The sequence below is a fragment of the Danio rerio genome, chromosome 7 (genome assembly GCF_052040795.2).
Source record: "Danio rerio strain M-AB ecotype USA chromosome 7, GRCz13ab, whole genome shotgun sequence".
Classification (NCBI taxonomy): domain Eukaryota; kingdom Metazoa; phylum Chordata; class Actinopteri; order Cypriniformes; family Danionidae; genus Danio; species Danio rerio.
In genome coordinates this window covers 49,549,335-49,569,004 of record NC_141027.1, presented here as the reverse complement: position 1 = coordinate 49,569,004, position 19,670 = coordinate 49,549,335, and the positions used below count along the sequence as shown (strand labels likewise).

General features: G+C 36.0%; 1 protein-coding gene across 2 annotated transcripts in view; it reads right to left on the bottom strand.

Moving 5' to 3' along the window:
* Window positions 1–17,809, bottom strand: part of trpm5 (transient receptor potential cation channel, subfamily M, member 5) — a 32,757-nt gene extending 14,948 nt beyond the window's left edge. The window contains exons 1-16 of one of the 2 annotated variants that reach the window (XM_087259521.1): window positions 17,707–17,809; window positions 11,884–11,951; window positions 11,658–11,802; window positions 11,391–11,571; window positions 11,146–11,312; window positions 10,190–10,367; window positions 10,027–10,091; window positions 9,757–9,942; window positions 9,550–9,646; window positions 4,928–5,046; window positions 3,733–4,071; window positions 2,401–2,544; window positions 1,969–2,092; window positions 1,425–1,570; window positions 1,226–1,338; window positions 85–183 (exon numbers count right to left, since the gene is read on the bottom strand). In XM_087259521.1, the coding sequence (XP_087115647.1) occupies window positions 85–183; window positions 1,226–1,338; window positions 1,425–1,570; window positions 1,969–2,092; window positions 2,401–2,544; window positions 3,733–4,071; window positions 4,928–5,046; window positions 9,550–9,646; window positions 9,757–9,942; window positions 10,027–10,091; window positions 10,190–10,367; window positions 11,146–11,312; window positions 11,391–11,571; window positions 11,658–11,802; window positions 11,884–11,951; window positions 17,707–17,733 (2,198 nt within the window). In that variant the 5' untranslated portion in view covers window positions 17,734–17,809. Of the gene's footprint in view, window positions 1–84; window positions 184–1,225; window positions 1,339–1,424; window positions 1,571–1,968; window positions 2,093–2,400; window positions 2,545–3,715; window positions 4,072–4,927; window positions 5,047–9,549; window positions 9,647–9,756; window positions 9,943–10,026; window positions 10,092–10,189; window positions 10,368–11,145; window positions 11,313–11,390; window positions 11,572–11,657; window positions 11,803–11,883; window positions 11,952–17,706 lie in introns of those variants that run through there. The other variant, NM_001128239.1, reaches the window with a different exon arrangement.
* Between the last annotated feature and the right edge of the window lie 1,861 nt (window positions 17,810–19,670).

The following is a 19,670-nucleotide window of genomic DNA, read 5'->3' as shown; positions in this document are numbered from 1 at the left end:
GAAAACAGTTTTGTAGAGGTCTTTAAAAAATGAGAAACTATACTGAAGTTTTTTTATGTATTTCAGTATGAAATAGAGTCCTACACAGGATCCCCGTCTGTGAGTAACAGTGCTTGTTCTGTTTCCAAACTGTCCAGTTCAGCAAACGGCTCCCCTTCATCTTTGCTCACTTGTTCCTCTGGACTGTCACACATATTGAAGTACAAGGAATGTGATGGAGACTCAAAAGAAATAGTTGACCAATTTAATTGTGTTACTGATTCTAAGCAAATTCTAAACTTTTTTGCTTTAATAATAACCTGTGCACAAAAGGTAGGCTGATACATTGCCTGTTAAAGGGTTAGTTCACCCAGAATTATATTTCTGTCATTAATTACTCACTCTCATGTTGTTCCAAATCCGTTAGATCTTAGTTCATCTTCAGAACGCAAATTAATATACATTTTTGAATAAAATTCAAGACCTCTCTTATAATACACAGACAGTAAGGGTCATGCAATCTTCAAGAAACAGAAAGACACCAAAATCATTGTCAAAAAAGTCCAAGTGTCATTAGGGGTTTAAGTATTCCACAATTGAAATATTTTTGTGAGCAAAAACAATCTCTTCAGCATCAGCTCAGGGTGTGCGCTGTGTCAAACTGCTGATCTTTGTCTTTGGAGTGTTGGGGAAACCGAAGCACCCGGAGGAAACCCATACGAATGCAGGGAGAACATGCAAACTCCACACAGAAATGCCAACTGACCCAGACGAGGCTCGAACCAGCGACCTTCTTGCTGTGAGGACAGCACTATTGCGCCACTGCGTCTCCGTGGCACAATATATGAAACAAGGCTATTTTAATAATACAACTGTCTAAACAGAGTTTTAAAAAATTCCTACTCCGGTTATATGGTAGCAGAAGGATATACATGAAAAGTTTCTTTGCCTTTTTTAATAACTGGAGAAACATTTGAAGACAGTCTAGATGTCTTTCTAGGCTTTAATTAGTTCATGGCCATTGCTGTCAATGGAGGATCAAAGAGCTCTCAGATTTCATCCCAAATATTGTAATTTCAATTGTTTTCCTGGAAATGAACAAAGCACTTATGTATTTTCAAAGACATGTGGGTGAGCACTTAAGGACATCATTTAAATGTTTGAGTCAACTGCCCCTTTAAAGGGGTAAAAAAAACATCACATATGGAACTATAAAGCATTATACAGAATTATAAATCATCCCCACTTGAACTTGATAAGGCTGGTCCAAACCAGGGGAGGGATGAAGAAAGTAAGCACGAGTCTAGATATGGAGGTGTCTGTCCTCATGGCTCCCCACCAGACTTTGGTCAGCAGGGCCTGTGCAAACAAAATCCATGTGAGGTTTATCATGGACATACGACTGGTAGAGGGGTTTGATGTGAGAATTTGAATAAAACTGTAACCTGGACTCCATCGTGAGCAAAAAAGCATTTGGCTTCTGCCAAAGTGGCGATATTAAGGACAGTTGCTTTGCTCCAACAGCACGTTTTCCTCACCAGAAGAGAATAGGCTCTGTCTTCACTGTTTGAATAACACTCACTGAAAAGATCTGTCAAGATAGACATTAGGAATAAACACCACATCTTATTTCAAATTGAAGGGATATTTGACTTAATAGTCAATCATACATTTTAATTTTACACTATATCCATCTAAACTTAATATAGAATATATTCTGACAAATTTCTCAGTGTTTTTTTTTTGTATTTTGAATTCCTGTCTATACAATATAAAATCAATAGTCAGTGTTACTGAAGTTAATGATCAGCTACTTTGTTTAACAGCCCTTCTATTGTGCTTTGAAGGAAAATATGTATTTTCTCCATGAGTTAAGACCCCACAATACCATTTATATCACCCAGAGGTATAAATAGTTTCAGGTTTGACTTTATATACAGTATATTCTGTCATTACTGAGTCTGTGGCTGGTAGTGGTGTGTTTCTTACCCATTGCAAACTGCTCATACTTGGCATTCTTCATACTGCGAGCAGACTCCGCTTCAGTAGCCAGATGGGCCATCTCCTTCATGATCTTACAGCCCACCAGAGCAGCTGCCACTGCCTCCGGGCCCTAAAACACACAAAGGGTTATTAAACACTGATGTACAATAATGCATTGTACTAAAATATGCACAAGCGTGTACCACAAGAATGCCTTAAGCATTTAATATTGACTCTTAGCTTCTCAGCAGTTTTGTTCACACAAATTGTTCTTGGCTCACTGACCCATATAAAGTTTGATCTTTAAACAATGCTGAGGTCATTTGTGATAGTTGAAAATGATTGGTGATAAATTAAAGCACCTCTTTTTATAAGGTCTAAAAAACCATTTGGGAACATGTAAATTGACTTGGTTTATGAATATGAAAAAACCCCCACCATGGCCCAGAAGTAGTTTGCCATTTCCTGCCTATTCTGCAGAATAGCCCAAAGGAAGAGGTCTCTCCAAGGGTGCTCACATCGTCTGTCCATGTCTGGAAGGTTTTTCTGGCTGTGGAAAAGTCTGCCTTTTCCCATCCTTTCCTGAAATAAATACATGTAATATGTGACTCTGGACCACAAAAACTAAATCTTACATTGTATGAGCATATTTTTAGCAAAAGTCAAATAGAGTTTGCATGGGGCAAAGTGATTGGTTTTTCTTTTATGGCTAAAAATCATTTGAATATTAAGTAAAGATCACGTTCCATGAAGATATTTTGTAAATTTCAAAATTACATTTTTGATTCATAATACGCATCACTAAGAACTTGATTTGTCCAACATTAAAGCCAATTTTTCAGTATTTAGACTTTTTTAACCCTCAGATTCCAGAATTTGTAATTATTGTATATTGGCCAAATATTTTTCTATACTATTTATTGCACATTCTGGTGTAAATGGAAACATGTTAAGTTGGTTTAAATCCTATCTTTCTGGACGTTCACAGTTTATCTATGTGAGGCGTCACAGATCACACACTGTGTCTTTATGTCATGATGCCCCCCAGGGGTCAGTACTTGGTCCGCTTCTCTTTAGTATTTACATGTTGCCTCTTGGTCAAATAATGTGAAAAATTGGGAATCGGATATCATTTCTATGCCGATGACACGCAGATCTATATTAGCACTTCTCCCAATTCATCGGCATCAATGTCATTGTTTACTTAGTTGAAATTAAAGCCTGGATGTGACATAATTATCTTAAACTGAAAAGTTCAAAAAAAGAGATTTTATTCATTGGCACTCCTTCTAACGTCAAAGGTTATACATTTCGGTTAACAGTTGATGAGTCTGTCTTATCACCATCTTCGCATGCGCAAAATCTTGGTTTCTCCTTGATGCGCAGCTTAGTCTGAAGTCCCATTTTAACATTTAACTAAAACAGCATTTTCTCTTCGAAATATAGCCTGTACATGTCCTTTCCTCTAAAGGCCTGATACTGAATAACTTGTCCATGGTTTTATCACGTCTCAGTAGGGCATACTCTTACCGTGCACCCAAACTTTGGAATGCTCTTCCTACAAACATTAGGAATGCTGGTTTTTTTGGACTGTTTTGAGAAGCTACTTAAAACTCACCTTTTGTAGGGCTGTCATTAATAAAGTATATTATCATTATTATTATTATTTAAAAAAAATACATTTATGACTGGTTTTGTGGTCCAGGATCACATATAGCCATACTGCAGCCTACTGGGTTATGTTTAAGTGCACTGTAAAGCTTTACTCACCGCTGGAAGTTTTTGGTAGAAACCCTTACAGGTGTCATCAAGAAAGTCTTTGAGGACTTTTGAGACCTCATGGAAGGTGAAACGAAATTTGCGGTCACCTAGTTCATTGTTGGGGTTTCCTGACATTCGTTTTCTGGCCAACTGAGCCTGTCTCTCCTGATTCTTTTTCAGGAGCAGAGTGTGAAGCAGGTTTTTCTCAGACACAGAGCAGTAGAGCTCTTGGAGACGGCCATAAGTCAGGAATTGCTTTATGTTTACACCGTTATCAACAAAAAGTCGCACAAAGTCAGGCTTGTCATTCACCAGTGCCTCCATCATGACCTCCTCCAAGTCCTGTGCCTAAAAGAGAATAAAGACATTTTGTGAATGAGAATCCAAAATACAGCGGGGAAAATAAGTATTAAACACGTCACCGTTTTTGGCAGAAATCATATTTCTAAAGGTGCCGTTGATTTAAATTTTCCCAGGTGTTGGTAACAACCAAAGAAATCCATATATGCAAAGAAAACAAATCTAATGAGATTACGAATTAAGTTATGTGCATTAAAATACAATGACACAGAAAAAAAGTGAAAAGTTTTGAACACATCAAGAAAGGGAGGTGTTGAAAGGCAGTGAAAGCCCAGAGACCAGCTAAAATCTCTTAGTAGTTCTTCAGAAACTCTTTGCCCTTCATCACTGTAAATGAATATGAGCTGCTTCAGTACAACATTATCAGGATGTTGAAGATGAAACGAAGGTTGACATTTCAGCAAGACAATGATCCAAATCACAGCCGAGGAAACTCTCAAATGCTTTCATAGAAAGAAAATCAAGCTGTAGAATGGCTCAGCCAATCATCTGACTTTAATCCAATATAAAATACTAATTAAAGATCAAATTTGATAGACAAGACCCACAGAACCATCAAGATTTTTACACCCAGTTGAAGTTTGTGAAAAAAATCACAACTGAGCAATTCATGTGACTTCATTCTCCATATGAGAGGAGCTGTGATCACCAAAAAAGTATGTTCTCCTTTTGTCATATCATTGTTATTACACCGAACTCATTTTTTCAGATTTTTTTTGTTCCAAGCCAACAGCTTCTTTAGAAATATAATTCTCAGAAAAAAAAACTGTCATGTTCAATACTTTCCCTGCTGTAAGTAATGGCAAATTATACACATTTAAATGAACAATAGTTAAATTCTCACACTCCATTGGACGTCTCCACTGAAGATCTCACTTTTGGCGATGTCCACTCTATTCCAGGCCACGGCCAGCTTCAGCTCATCCAGGAAGTCCTGCGCTTCCTGACTCTGACTCTTACACGCTGAGCTCACAAAAAGACAACACAATTATAAACTTTTCAACATTATACAGGAATACAGAGATGAGTCAAAATATTATGACTGCCAGCCTAATATAATGACGAACCGCATCTAGATGCCAAAACATTGATACAACATGGTATTGTGACATTTTCCACTATAATACTATATAAATACACTAAAAGCTATATCAATATATCAGCAATATTGTTTTATACTATTTGGTTGAATAATAAAATCTATTTCTTTACAGTCTACTAGATGGTGGTGTTAAACTTGTTTTTGGTGAGTGGGGTCACTTTTAGCACACAGCAATTTAAAATAAAGTAAAGGTAATGGCATCTTGAAAAGGTGTTTAAAACGTTTATGACAGGTTTTCATTTAAGTGTTTGACAGTTTGCTTGAAAATTTCATTTAGCTCAAATGCAATAAAACTAAAGGCAAGAACTATTTTGTTTTCTTTTTTGCCTTGTCAACATGATTAAAAAAAGGTAATAAATTACAATATATGGCATAATATTCCATTAGAAATTGAAATAATATTGTATAATGATGTATCAAGATGACTCCTTGGATTTAATAATTTCTTTAAGTTAAGTGGTTGTAAACAATTTATTTGGGTAGAATTGAAACTAACAAATTAAGTTGAATGTTACTAAATGTAATTTGTTTGTTTAAATTTAACACATAAATTGTTTGCAACAATTTTGAGACATCTTTTTTGTGTGTGATAATATTGTATTTTGCGGACTTTGGTGATTCCCACCTATATTAAATCAACTCTATAAGACCCCTAAAGGTGTCTTGAGGTATCTGAAGATATTAGCAACAGACCATTCAAATCATAAACAGTTGAAGTCAGAATTATAACCCCCACCCCCCCTCCCCAAACCCTAAACATTAATACTTTTAATAATTTATTTCTAATAACTGATTTATTTTATCTTTGCCATGATGACAGCAACTAATATTTGACTAGATATTTTTCAAGAAAGTAATATACAGCTAAAAGTGACATTTAAAGCAGTGGTTCTCAAACTTTTTTCACCAAGTACCACCTTAGAAAAAAATTGTCTCTCCAAGTACCACCTTACGACACTATTTTTTAACCAGTATTAAAAATAGCGTTGTGGGCCTAATTAAGCAGCTACAGGCGTGCACAGTTTAAAAACGATGCAGATTAATTCCTATTATTAAGAATATGTATTATTGTCAGTCACTTTAAACATTTTAAATAGTCTGAACATTAACTGTGCTTGCAGGTAAAAAAAAAAAAAAAAAAACGTTTAAATTGAAATATGCTTTTAAAGGTTCATAAAAAATAGCGCTGTTCTTAAAAAGTAAAAAGAAAACTGCTGCACTTAAATCTAAAGTATTCATAATAGCCTATTCATCAAAAGCTGGAAATGTTGCTTGGACCTCATAAATATAGGCTATATGTCATATTCATACACTTTTAGACAAATCTTGAAATGTTAAATGTACATATTACAGGGTTCATACAGGCACAGCCTAATGAAAATCAATTCCAGCACCTATTTTTTTTCAAGATTGACATGCTATGTATTGAAGACCTGAAATGTATTCTCAGCAACCCATAAAACATTGCATAGGAATAGATACACATAAAAACCATTAATAATAATAATAATATTTATTAATCATATATTAATAATATAATAAACCTGCACTTAATGCTTGTGAAATCTTTTTTGTACTCAAGGAAAAATACTATTACACTGCTAAAATAACACAAATTTTAGTAAATAATACTAATATTAGGTAAAAGTACAAAGTACTCTTTTAAAAAGTACTAGTTGGTTACTTTTGAAAAAAAATAATCAGATTTTCATTATGAAATCACTTTTTTTTTTAAGTGTAAACCTGATTGAATGGTTTAATTGCTTAAATCTCAAAGCTACATGTATAGGAATTTGCACTAACAAAGGAAGTGTGGTCGATTTTTCCTTTCATGACAATTAATCTTTTTTCAATAGCACTGGTAAAACTACCACATAAACTTTAAGGCCATAGAGACACTTTTTGCTCATTTTTTAAACAATATTTTCAAGATTTGAAAGGTTTAATTAAAGTATATGGTAAAAATATTTAAATTTAGCCTTTTATTTACATATTTTACACTATTTTTCTTTACAATATGGCAAATTTGTTTCTTAAATAGCTGTACATCACATGTAGATTTTATTTTACACTTGACTTTAATCTAAAATACAAAAAAAAAATACAAGTACACTGTCAGTAAAAAAAATAAAACAAATGACTTCATTTTACTTGAGGTATTTGAAATATGACAACACTACATTTTGCATGACAACAAGACCATTTGCATTGTCATCGATCATGCATCAATCTAATTCTAAATACTTGATAACTTTGAATACTTTTGACTAAATTTAGTCAAGGAATAAAGATAAATAATGTCTACTTTAATAGTGGAGAGATCGCGATTGTATTCAATCTGAGCACACAGGCGATCATGAGAGGACTTGCAGTTCATTTGAAAAAAAGCCTATTTAAGAGCTCGCATATCTGTTTTAGCGATTTGCGTACATGAATGCGCTCTCTCGTGTTAAAATAAAGCACTCGCCACATTTGCAGAAATGAGTAATTGCGCAATACCTTCATTCCCGCGCCGCCATTCAGAATGTATTTAGAGGAGTGACAGGTCAGAGGCGAGTCGACTGGCTGTCGGAGAGCGAAACGTGTATGTAGATCATCAAAAAGGCAGGAAATATGTCCGCGGTTTAATTACTCTGCTAGACATCTCTATAGTGAAAACATCCGAGAAGCATTATTCCAACAAAACATTTGTTTTTAAGTTGTTTTCTCTGTCTCTGCAACACAGAAAGCCTTTGTCCCGCCCTTACGTTTCACGCGACTAGAAAAGGTCGACTGTGATTGGCTACTTTTCATGTCAGTCAAATCACGCTTCAGAATCAATTCTTAAACTTCGGAAATTGATTTTCAACAGCTTATGACACAATGCTCTAAAATAAACATTCTAAGCACAGCGTTGTGATCGTACGCTTCACAAAACAGACAATGCTGATCACATGGATGTTATATTACGCATCAAAGGATTAAAAGTGTTAATTGTTTCTTTCATTATTTGGCGATTCCTCCGCGTACCACTAGGAGGAAGCCCGCGTACCACTAGTGGTACGCGTACCACAGTTTGAGAACCACTGATTTAAAGGCTTAACTTTGTTAATTAGGTTAACTAGACAGGTTAGGGTAATTAAAATATTGTATAATGATTGTTTGTTCTGTAGACTATCGGAAAAATATATAGCTTAAAGGGGCTAATAATATTGAAATGGTTTAAATGGTTTAAAAAAGAAATCTGCTTTTATTCCAGCCAAAATAAAAAAATACTACTTTTCTTCAATAGAAAAAATATTATCAGACATGCTGTGAAAAGTTCCTTGCTCCGTTAAACATCATTTTGGGATTTTTTTTTTTAAAGAAAAAATTCTAATTAAAAGGGGCGAATAATTCTTCTACTTCAACTGTAGGTTGCAATATGGAGTCGATTTGTATTGAACTTGTTGGTCCAGTACATCCTAAATGCACAGCTGGATTGAGATCTAGGGAATTTGGAAGCCAAGGGAACCTTGATCTTCACCATGATCTTAATTACATTGCAGTGTGTGTTACTGTGTTGAAGAGGCTATACTTCCACCAGGGAACACCACTGGCATGAAGGGTATCACATTTACACTTGGAAAAATGGCTACACGCATGGTTTCCCATGCAAAACACAGCATCACACTTCTTCAAACCCTTTGGTGTCAAAACAGTGCACACAAGCACAGGCGCCCATGTGATGTAAATGAAAATGGAATTAATCAGTTGAGCGACTGTTTCACTGGCCCGAAGTCCACTTTTAATATTTGTGTGCCTATTGTAACCACTTTTGATGGTGGACAGGGGTTATCACAGGGACACTGATTGGTATGCAGCTACACATGCTCATACTCAGCAGAGTGTGAAGCACTGTGTTTTGACAAGGTCCTCCCAAAACCACCATTAAAATTTTGTGACATGTGCTACAATAAACCTTCTGTTGGCTCAGACCAGATGGGATAGCTTTTGTTTGATATGCCCCACCACCAGACACCTTGTCTTCGGTGTGTGGTGTTTCTCTCCTTGAACCACTGAATTCTCACCACTGATGACAGGAGCCTTGCTGTTTCACAAAAAGTCTGACCCCACTGCCTTGTCAATGCCACTCAAGCTCTTGCTCAAAGTCACTCATGCTATTCCTGCTCATTTGATTATAAGAACTGATTGATTGCTTGTCATCTACTGTAATCAACTCAGAACTTAGTAAGTGGCTTTGTTAGGAAGTTAATCAATGGTATTTGATTATTACTCTGTGTTGTTTTAATTTATCAGTGTATAGCGCTCCTTAATGATTTCAAGTAGGAGAAAGATATGATAGAGGGTTGTTAGAATTTTGCTAAGCCTGGATAGTTGCTTACCCTTAACAAGAGCTTTGAGAATTACTGTATCCAGTTCTGAATCCTGCTCTGGGTCATGCACTGTTAACAGGTGACCATGGTCCAATATTCTCTGAATCTGATGGAAAAAACAAATATAATTTACAGAAAGGTCTTGTACATAAAACAAATGCATATGTTATATATAGTCTAAAAAAAAATAATTGTAAAACAAAGGTTGTCTGTTACCAGTTTGGTCCAAGAAGTGATTTCAGTGCTGTGCAGACCATCAGGAAAGGTGTTAATCAAGAGCTCTTGAACAATATCAGCATCCCAGCATCCTCTGTCCATCAGGGTCACTAAAATATCGGCTACTCCTCCTGAGCCAGCCAGTATTAGCCAGGGAATTGAATTCTGAATATTCTTGTACATTTTCTGTAAAAACATGCATATTATCAGACAGCGAGATTAATTAAATCTTCATTCAAATGCATTAGATATATTTTCAATAAACGGGACCTGTAATATCCTTGGCTCTCCATGAACCAGAAGACACAAAACAGGTATTTCTATACTGCCAGTGCCTGTTAGAACAAATACAAATTTGCAAAGTATCTCAAAAAGTATCGCATAAGTATCCACAAAAAGAATTTAGAGACGATTGAAATGCATCTCAACTCACCCCCATATCCCGTTCGCTGCAGAGAGATGTGTTTGAGCATCTTGACCCTCATCTCTCCAGTGGCTCCAGGTCTCTTGGGATCCTCGTCCACCAGGATGAAATGTGAATGATTGCAGTCCAAGGAGTACACAGCGCCATATGGGAGATCCTCGGTTGGGTATGTTGCTGGATGATCAGGCTGAAGCAAAATATTAAATAATTTTCTTCTAAACAAAATGAACAAAACTGATATAACTGATCATTTTGAACAAACTATTAAAGCTTAAATATGCATATAACTAATCTGGAGTGTTTGCAGATTCTGTACTTTATGAGGTATATGCACATAGCTTTTTAATTTCAGCCAGCCAGCCCCAGGGCTTTTGGTGAATTGTCATACCATGCAGAATCACTGCATTTAAGAGGTGATAAAAAAAACAGTGATCTTCACGGCATGATTGAGATACAATATAAAGTGGGTATCAAACCAAACAAGAAGCTCTGCATTAAATTGTATTTTTCTGCAGCATGTCTTTAAAATATGGAAACTAATTTTACCCCAGTATTTTCAATGTTTCTGTGCTAGACCGCTATCAATGGCGATGCCTGAATTTAAACAGTCTTTGGTCTCTTTATATGCTTTAACAACCAAATGCAAGCTTAAATCTATTTAACTGATTATATTCTAATTACAATACAACATCAATGCTGTAAAAGGAACCGAATGAAATTGAAAAAAGTCACATAAACCTTTCAATGGAAGCTCATCATAGGCTGAAAACACTAGCTGTGCATAGAGCCCAGAACTCCAAATAAGAAAACATTAGTGAATAAAAATGAATTATTAGTTTCAGAAAAATGCTTGGTGGATGAGGCCTATTGACTGGGTGATGGAATTAAAATCAAAAGAATTTCTACAGCATTTTCTCAAAATCTTTAGGTCAGATAATGAATTCATTTGAACGGGCAGTTCTCACCTTTGCAGACAGCAGCAGATCTCGGTTCTGAATCATGTTCCAGGGGGCAATTCCAATAGCCACAACTCGCACTTTTGGGGAAGTGCTCGCTAGAGAGTGGTCTCTTACGGCCTGACCCAGATTCTTAGTGATGCCAAAGCGCAAACCACTGGTGAGGATCCAGGCCCCTATGCAGGACAAGTGTTAGAGTTTTGTGACGAAAGCTGATTGCGATTTTAGTTTTAAATGACCAATAAATTATCCACCTGTGCTCTGTGCTGCCTTCACGAGGCCTTTCCTGAGTGTGTCCCTCAGCCAGGGCTTAAGCTGAGCAACTTCATCACCTCCCATCAGTGCCACCACCAGATGAGGAGGAGCCAGACCCCACTGCTTAGTCAAAATCTGATAGATCTCAGCTGGATCCGTGGAGCTGGTCACCCTTACGAACTATACTGACAAATATTTTAGTAACGTGCACATGCTTTAACTCATCAAGCGCTGTGATTTTGTAAATATATATGTTCTTTTTTTACCTTGCCCCTGGTTCGACTGACACCAGTAAAATCAATATCTCCCAATCGCCCGGCCATCTGTTTATCAAATCTCTCACTGGACTTCTCGACCATACTAACAACAGACTGTGTAAGTGGGGTGTAACACCGACATCCCACTAGAGAACTGCAAACAGTGACACAAAAGGTCAAGGATTCTGGTTTGTATTACATGTTAAGTGGTGATAAGTGGGGCCATTAGTCTCACCTGTATCCTTGGGACTCGTACATCAGTTCCCCACATTGCACACACCTCCTGCCCTGCCGTAACACCCCCTGGAGACAGAATTACAATACATCTGCATCACGTCCTGTCAAATGCAGCCTTGAGAGCTGAGGTTCTGCTCAGTGAGGTACTTCAGGTAGTTGTAAATCTTTATGTAAAGCAGAAGCCGTTTTGATTTTCATTCTTTACAGACATGTAAATACCCCCTCCCTTCTGGTAAAAGACACACATGATTTGGGAAACCAATGTGTTTAACCAAAATTTCATTTCAATTTTTTGGAATATATAAGGAGTCAGCAATGAAGTAACACATTAACACTTACAATAAGTTTTAAAAGTATTTATTTATTTTTTTTACATTATAACGCACAACTTGTGTATATTAGTGGGTAAGGTTTAAGATCGATGTTAATGGAAAAAGCTGATATAGTTGCAAAGTAACTTTTTGGAAGTACAATGTCTCCTATAGGGGTCTATGAAAATGATAGCAGATATTAAGCAGAGAGTTACTATAAATAGTGCTATAGTCTAATGATTACTATATGATAATCAGACCCCCTAGTTTTTCATGATTTTTTTTTAATTGACTGATTTTGTGGTGACAATTTCCAGAAATTTGTGGACAATTTTGAGAATCAAAATGCAAAAATGAATAAATATATATAATTTTTATATATTTATAAATCTTATTTACCATATCAGCTAGCCTACTACAGTATGTTAGGTGTGCAATTTGACACATTGACAAAGCGTGTCAAAGATCTAAAATGTTAGGGATTAAGCCAACTTTGGTTGTATAACTCTTATTTTTAACCACAATCTTACTTTCTCTTTCTCAGATTTCACTCCCTGGAGCATCTGACATGCAACTCACTTAGGATATGCGTTAGAGCATCCCCTACCATAATATATCTTTAACACAAGTTGCCGTAAAACTTGTCAGTGGCAAAGAATCTCTCATTAACTACAGGGAAACAGGTAAACTAAATAATTTATCTAATTGACGCACATCATAATACCAGCCATACATGTAAAGCACAAATGATATCCTTCAATTGGGGCACGTCTAGCGGCCATCAATCGTGAACCAATCTCTATTTAGTTGTTCTATTGCTTTGTTTGTTAGATGCTTGCTCACACTGTCTTTTGCCATCTGAAGCGGGTCAAAAGCACAAAATGGATGCCACAGGATGTCTAATCCCATGTTTGCTTTGACTTCACATGTAAATCACTCGAGCTTACTGCACAGGCTGAAAACTCCCCCGCCCACAATCCTATGTAGTTTAATGATTGTGAGGTCTCAGGTGAGACGTAATTTTTCAAGAGACACTCAAGTTCATCACATGCGCTGCGTCTAAAAGTCATGTAAAACAATAAATTGCAAACTGAAACAAATATAATAAGATTATATGGTTTGGAATTTGATGTTTTATGAGATATTTACTTTTTTGTGATTATTTTGCGTTTACATTAATAATTTTTCAGGATCGCACAAAATGTAAAAAAAAAAAAAGACGTTTTGATGATTTAGCATTGGATTCAGCAATCGTGGAATGGTGAAAAAATAGAGGGTCTGGATGATCAGTTTCAAAGTTACAGTTAGTGAAATGTGGACTGTCAAGGTAAATGTTACCTATATTGAGAAAATGTTGATTTTGATGTTGATGGTGAACTTAAACCTCATTTGTAAAGTATTGAAAACACTTTTTTCAATTTCCCAGTTTTTTTTCCCAGTTTTAGCATGGTAGTTTGCACCTAAAGAGTTAATATTGGTTTATTAAAGGGGCAGTTCACCCCAAAATGAAAACCTACACACTATTTACCCTACCTTTAGTGATTCCAAACCTTTATTCTGTGTTCATACTAGACGCGGTATATACGGATAAATCATGCTATTCAAGCGTAAATAGATGCGCATACTTTTTGAGTTTACTCGCATTATTCGCTTGTCAAATCCGCTTTCATTCGTGCATCAACTTCACTTCACAATAGACGCGGATTTGAGTCATGGTCTGCCAGGAGACTCTAGTTTCATTGCTAAATGGCTAACATGGATTTTATTGAGAGTAGAGCTGTGTTTATGTTCTTTATGAAGTCTGAAAAACAGCATTGATTCGTTTGGAGCTGAGTCTGAGTTCACTAAATCCATTCAGAGGTGCACACAGCTCTGTGAGTTTATAAACTCCTCCAAAACCTATACCTGGATGTTGGAAGCTTTCAGCGGAGCTTCTGACTGAGCCTTGAGTTCCTCTGAGTTTGATGAACTGTTATCGGTGGTGGCAGGTGGATTTTCTCACGGGACACCTACAACAGGTGCTACGTCATAATCACGACCCACAAGAGCAAGCTCCTGATTGGTTAATGCACTGCGAAAGTCCACTGAAGTATAGATTTTCAAACTCGATCAATGCGTGGAAAACACACGATAGGTGTGTTAAGCATGTCAATTGTGCAAAACGATGAACTCACACTGCTTCGTTTGCGTGAATCGCCTCATTCGTACGTATCCCACCACAGGATGTCTATTCGCATCTTTGCATTGACTTAACATGTAAATCACTTGCGCTTAACGCCTTTTCCACATCTGGTGTGAACGCAGCATTATACATTTATTCTGCTGAACATAAAAGAAGATACAATTTTAAGAAAGCTAAAATGTAGTAACCATTGACATCGATAGTAAGAAAAACAAATACTATGGAAGTCAATGGTTTCTAGGTTCCAGTATTTTAAAAAATTTCTTCCTCTCTGTTCAACAGGAGACAGAAACTCAAGCAGTTTTGTGACAAGTGAATGATGAGTAGTGAGTGTTGGTTTATTAATAAAAAATATAATCTTTCGTGTTTATTAAAAGAAAGAAACTCAAACAGCTTTGGGTCAAGTGATATGTGAGTGAATGAAGACAGAATTTTCATTTTTGGGTGAACTATGCCTTTAAAAGTAAGTAAAGCATGCACAACAGTACTAAAGTGTAACTTGTGAAAAGGTGCTGCCCAAGCGATGTATTTTATACCTTTAGTTCAACGAGAAAATAAAATGAAATAATTTGAGAGACTACATATACATATTTTTGTGAATACAGAAATATGCACAAATATAAAAAACACCCTTGTAAAATTAGGCATTTTATAATGAACACTAATGTCAGGCAAAATCTGTGATCAACAGAAGTTTCCTATGCAGTTGAAAACAGCTTATTTGCATTCTGGTCAAAAGTGATTGGAGGTCAGTTTGACTCGTGTGGTTGAAGAGGAACAAACCAAAAGAATCATAGTAAAAGCAGTCAGAACAAAGGCGTACCTGCTACATAAACATTTCAAGTAGCCAACAGCATTCGTTTGATGTAATCAGATTTGATTGAGCTGATTAATGTCTTTTCAATCAATTTGTTTTTGTCTGAATGCCATGAGATCACTTGCACACCTGCTCCAGGCATTTTCAACCCTTCCCAGCCCTCCAGATTCCCAATAGCTGCCATCAGTGGAATTGTTTTATAAAGAGATACAATCTGGTTTGATCAGTGATCACGCAATTGCTCCCAATCAGCATTCATTGAAAGCAGTATAGCCTTTGAGCTATAAATAAAAAAAGAGTATGAAAACATGGCTTAAATAATAATTGCTGAACTTGCTCAGGTGTCGATTACTGAAAAGCACAAATGACTTGTATGCAAACGTGACTGATGTGTGAGGGTGTGTGAAGAGGTCTGGGTGCTGCCCATGATTTGACTAGGGGATAGGATGGGTAAAATGCCATAGACTGCATAGCACACCATCATTTGCATTAAAGGTCACAGAAAAAAATGGCATTAGAGACCAGAGGAAACAGATCTATTAAACAATGATACACATTCTGACAATAGAATTTTACTTTAATATAAAACTACTAGTTAGTTAGTTAGTTAGTTAGTTAGTTAGTTAGTTAGTTAGTTAGTTAGTTAGTTAGTTAGTTAACTTTATTTGTCCTCAAAGAAAAATTTAATTTGCAGCATACCCTTAAGGAGACACTTCTGACATTTCACAATTTGTGTGTGTGTGTGTGTATATATATATATATATATATATATATATATATATATATATATTTTTCCCCCAATTTCTGTTTAACGGAGAGATAATTTTTTTTCAACACATTTCTAAACATAATAGTTTTAATAACTCATTTCTAATAACCATGCCATGATAACAGTAAATAATATTACTATTACTAGATATTTTTTAAGACACTTCTATACAGCTTAAAGTGACATTTAAAGGCTTAACCAGGTTATTTAGGTTAACTAGGCAGGTTAGGGTAATTAGGCAAGTTATTGTATGACAATGGTTTGTTCTGTAGACTATAGAATAAATATTAGCTTAAATGGGCTAATAATATTGACCATAAAATGGATTTAAAAAATTTAAAACTGCTTTTATTCAAGCTGAAGGAAAACAAATAATACTTCTCCAGAAGAAAAATATTATCAGACATACTGTGAAAATGTATTTGCTCTGTTAAACTTTATTTGGGAAATATATATAAAAAAAGAGAAATATCAAAAGGCGAATAATTCTTACTTATAAATCATTTAAAAACATGGTACCCCTACTTTAAATAAATATCCAGTCTTTTAGCCATCAACTAAGGTAAGAGGAATTTAAAAACTTAATTGCTTGGGGTAAAAATTATATTTTTTCCTATTTCTTACACACCTGGGAACACAACATCGATGACCTGATGATAACGATTGAAAGGTGTATGATAAAGGATGACAATCATTAACTATCATGATTTTATTTAGTGCTCTTTCTTTGTATATACTGTCAATGATCTTTAGTTTTATTTCCAACAACTTACTGGCTGTTGTTACCACCTTCCCCAGTGACCTACTCTGGGCCTCAGAAACATTTTCATACCAACTGATCACACAAAATGTTGCAATACTTTTAATAAAAGCACTCTAAAACATGATCAACAATGTGTTGTCAAAATCAAAAGACATTCTCTGTTAGTCCATACATGCCACTTAAGTTTTTTACCCAAATATTTATAATTTGTTACTGACTGAATTTGCTCAATAATTAATGTGGCATGAGTTTTGCTTTGTGTTCTCAATAACAATCTCCTTAGTTTTAGGAATGTTTAGGAGGTTTAAATTTTCACACCAGTATAAACAAAAGTCAAGAACAGGCCTGTGTTCTTCATCCTCTTCAGTTAAAAGGCTCACCAAAGCGGTCTTATCTGCATATTTTACGATATATCTATTTTTAAATTAACTTAAACAAGAATTTGTATAGAAAATAAATAACGACAGAGATGATACACCACCCTGGGGAGCTCCAACTGAAATACACATTTTATCTGAAATAAAACCTCCCATTTAAACCTGCTAAGAAAATTGGTGACCCAGGCAATCATTTTGTGGTCTGATATAATTATTTTACCAAGACATGACCATATCATTTAATCTCTAATAAGTTTTTGAACACTTTATTCTGTTTAACTGTACCACTTAATAACAATAAACACATTTAAAATCATTACCTTCAGAAGTATCTAAGATAGTGGAAATTTGTGAATAATAATAATAATAATAACAATAATAATAGTAATATAATAGTATAACAACACAAGAATGTAATACTTTTACATACTAAACTTAACAGATTTCTACCAAATCTGTACATGGCTGATCATAGTATCAATCTCAGAATGCAAAACAAGTGAAAAGAGATTCATGACATTGCATATATATTTTTAACAGTCTCAGAGAACTGATTTGTTTGCATTCTGTTGTCTTGTTTAAGGATGAAAGGGTTGACTTACCAGAGGGGTGTCCTGATTCCCAAGCATATCTGGATGTTGGCTTTGCTCTCGGATGCTCTGAGCTTTTTTAGGCCACTACAGGTTTGAGCAGCTCTAGAGTGTCACCAGGAAGTGAATCTGGAGGTTTATGATGACAAAACCACTCCCTAAACAAATGATGCTTTGTCCGGCCATTCACCTGCCTTTCTTCCTATCTACAACATAAGCATTCATAAAACAGGAAAAAATATTTAGAAAAAATGAAATTACCGTACTGTATGTGTGCTTCCTTACAGCCCATTTGGTTATTTACTTCAGATTTTAAGTGTGTGGTTTAGGTTTGACTGCTTTTTGATCCAATTAAAAGTTATGATTATTTAAGCCAATGTAGCTCACCTGCTATTTTCCCCCCTTTCAACATGTGAAGGCTCACAATTCTTAGTCATAGGGAAAAAAACTAAATTTGCAAGACTGTTGTAGCTAAAACAAAACAGATTAATATAAAACAAATTAAACAAAAACTGACTGATTGGCTGAATGTATGCATAAATGTGACAATGCTTCCAACAATGCAAATTAGTAATAAAATAAGCATTTTTGGACTAATTTGCATAAATGTTCAGAACTAAACTATATGGGTAATGTCAAGTTCTGCATTATTGTTTCTTATTGCTGATCTAGTAAAAGTGATAGGACTACGCCCGCTGGCCACTTTATTAGGTACACCTTACTAGCACCGGGTTGGATCCCTTTTTCCCTTCAGAACTACCTTAATACTTCATGGCATAAATTCAACAAGGTGCTGGAAAGATTCCTCAGAGATTTTGCTCCATATTGACATGATAGCATCACGCACATCATGCAAATCTCCCATTCCACGCCATCCCAAATGTGCTTTATTGGATTGAGCTCTGTTGACTGTGGAGGCCATTTGAGTGCAGTGAACTCTTTGTCATGTTCAAGAAACCAGTCTGAGATGATTCACACTTTCTGACATGGTAGACTGTGGTCATAAAGGGATGGACATGGTGAGCAGCAATACTCAGGTAGGCTGTGGTGTTGACACGGTGCTCAACTGGTACTAATGTGGCAAGAAAATATCTCCCACACTATTACACCAACACCACCAGCCTGAACCGTTGATACAAGGCAGGATGGATCCATTCAATGCTTGTTTTTAATGTCAAATTCTAACCATCCTACCATCCGAATGTAGCAGCAGAAATCGAGACTCATCAGAGCAGGCAACGTTTCTCCAATCTTCTATTGCCCAATTTTGGTGAGCCTGTGCGAATTGTAGCCTCAGTTTCTTAGCTGAGAGGAGTGGCACCCGGTGTGGTCTTCTGCATCTGTACTGTAGCCCATCCGGCTCAAGGTTGGATGTGTTGTGCATTCAGAAATGCTCTTCTGCAGACCTCAGTTGTAACGAGTGGTTATTTGAGTTACTGTTGCCTTTCTATCAGCTCGAACCAGTCTGGCCATTCTCCTCTGACCTCGGGTATAAACAAGGCATTTGTGCCCACAGAACTGCCACTCACTGGATATTTTCTCTTTTTCGGACCATTCTCTATAAACTCTAGAGATGGTTGTGCGTGAAAATCCCAGTAGATCAACAGTTTCTGAAACACTCAGACCAGCCCGTCAGGCACCAACAACTATGCCACGTTCAAAGTCACTTAAATCACCTTTCTTCCCCATTCTGGTGCTCGGTTTGAACTGCAGCAGATCATCTTGACCATGTCTACATGCCTAAATGCATTGAGTTGCTGCCATGTGATTGGCCGATTAAAAATTTGCGTTAATGAGCAGCTGGACAGCTTATCTCATTTTTAAACATATAACTAAATTACCATCACTCAATCAATCTGAAAATATTGTCAGCAGTCAGAAAAAAAAACACTATGATTTTAGGTGTGAAGTGTTAAATTTACTAATTAAATCAGTGGATGAATCAACAAACTCTATAAAAAACCTTTAAAAAACCT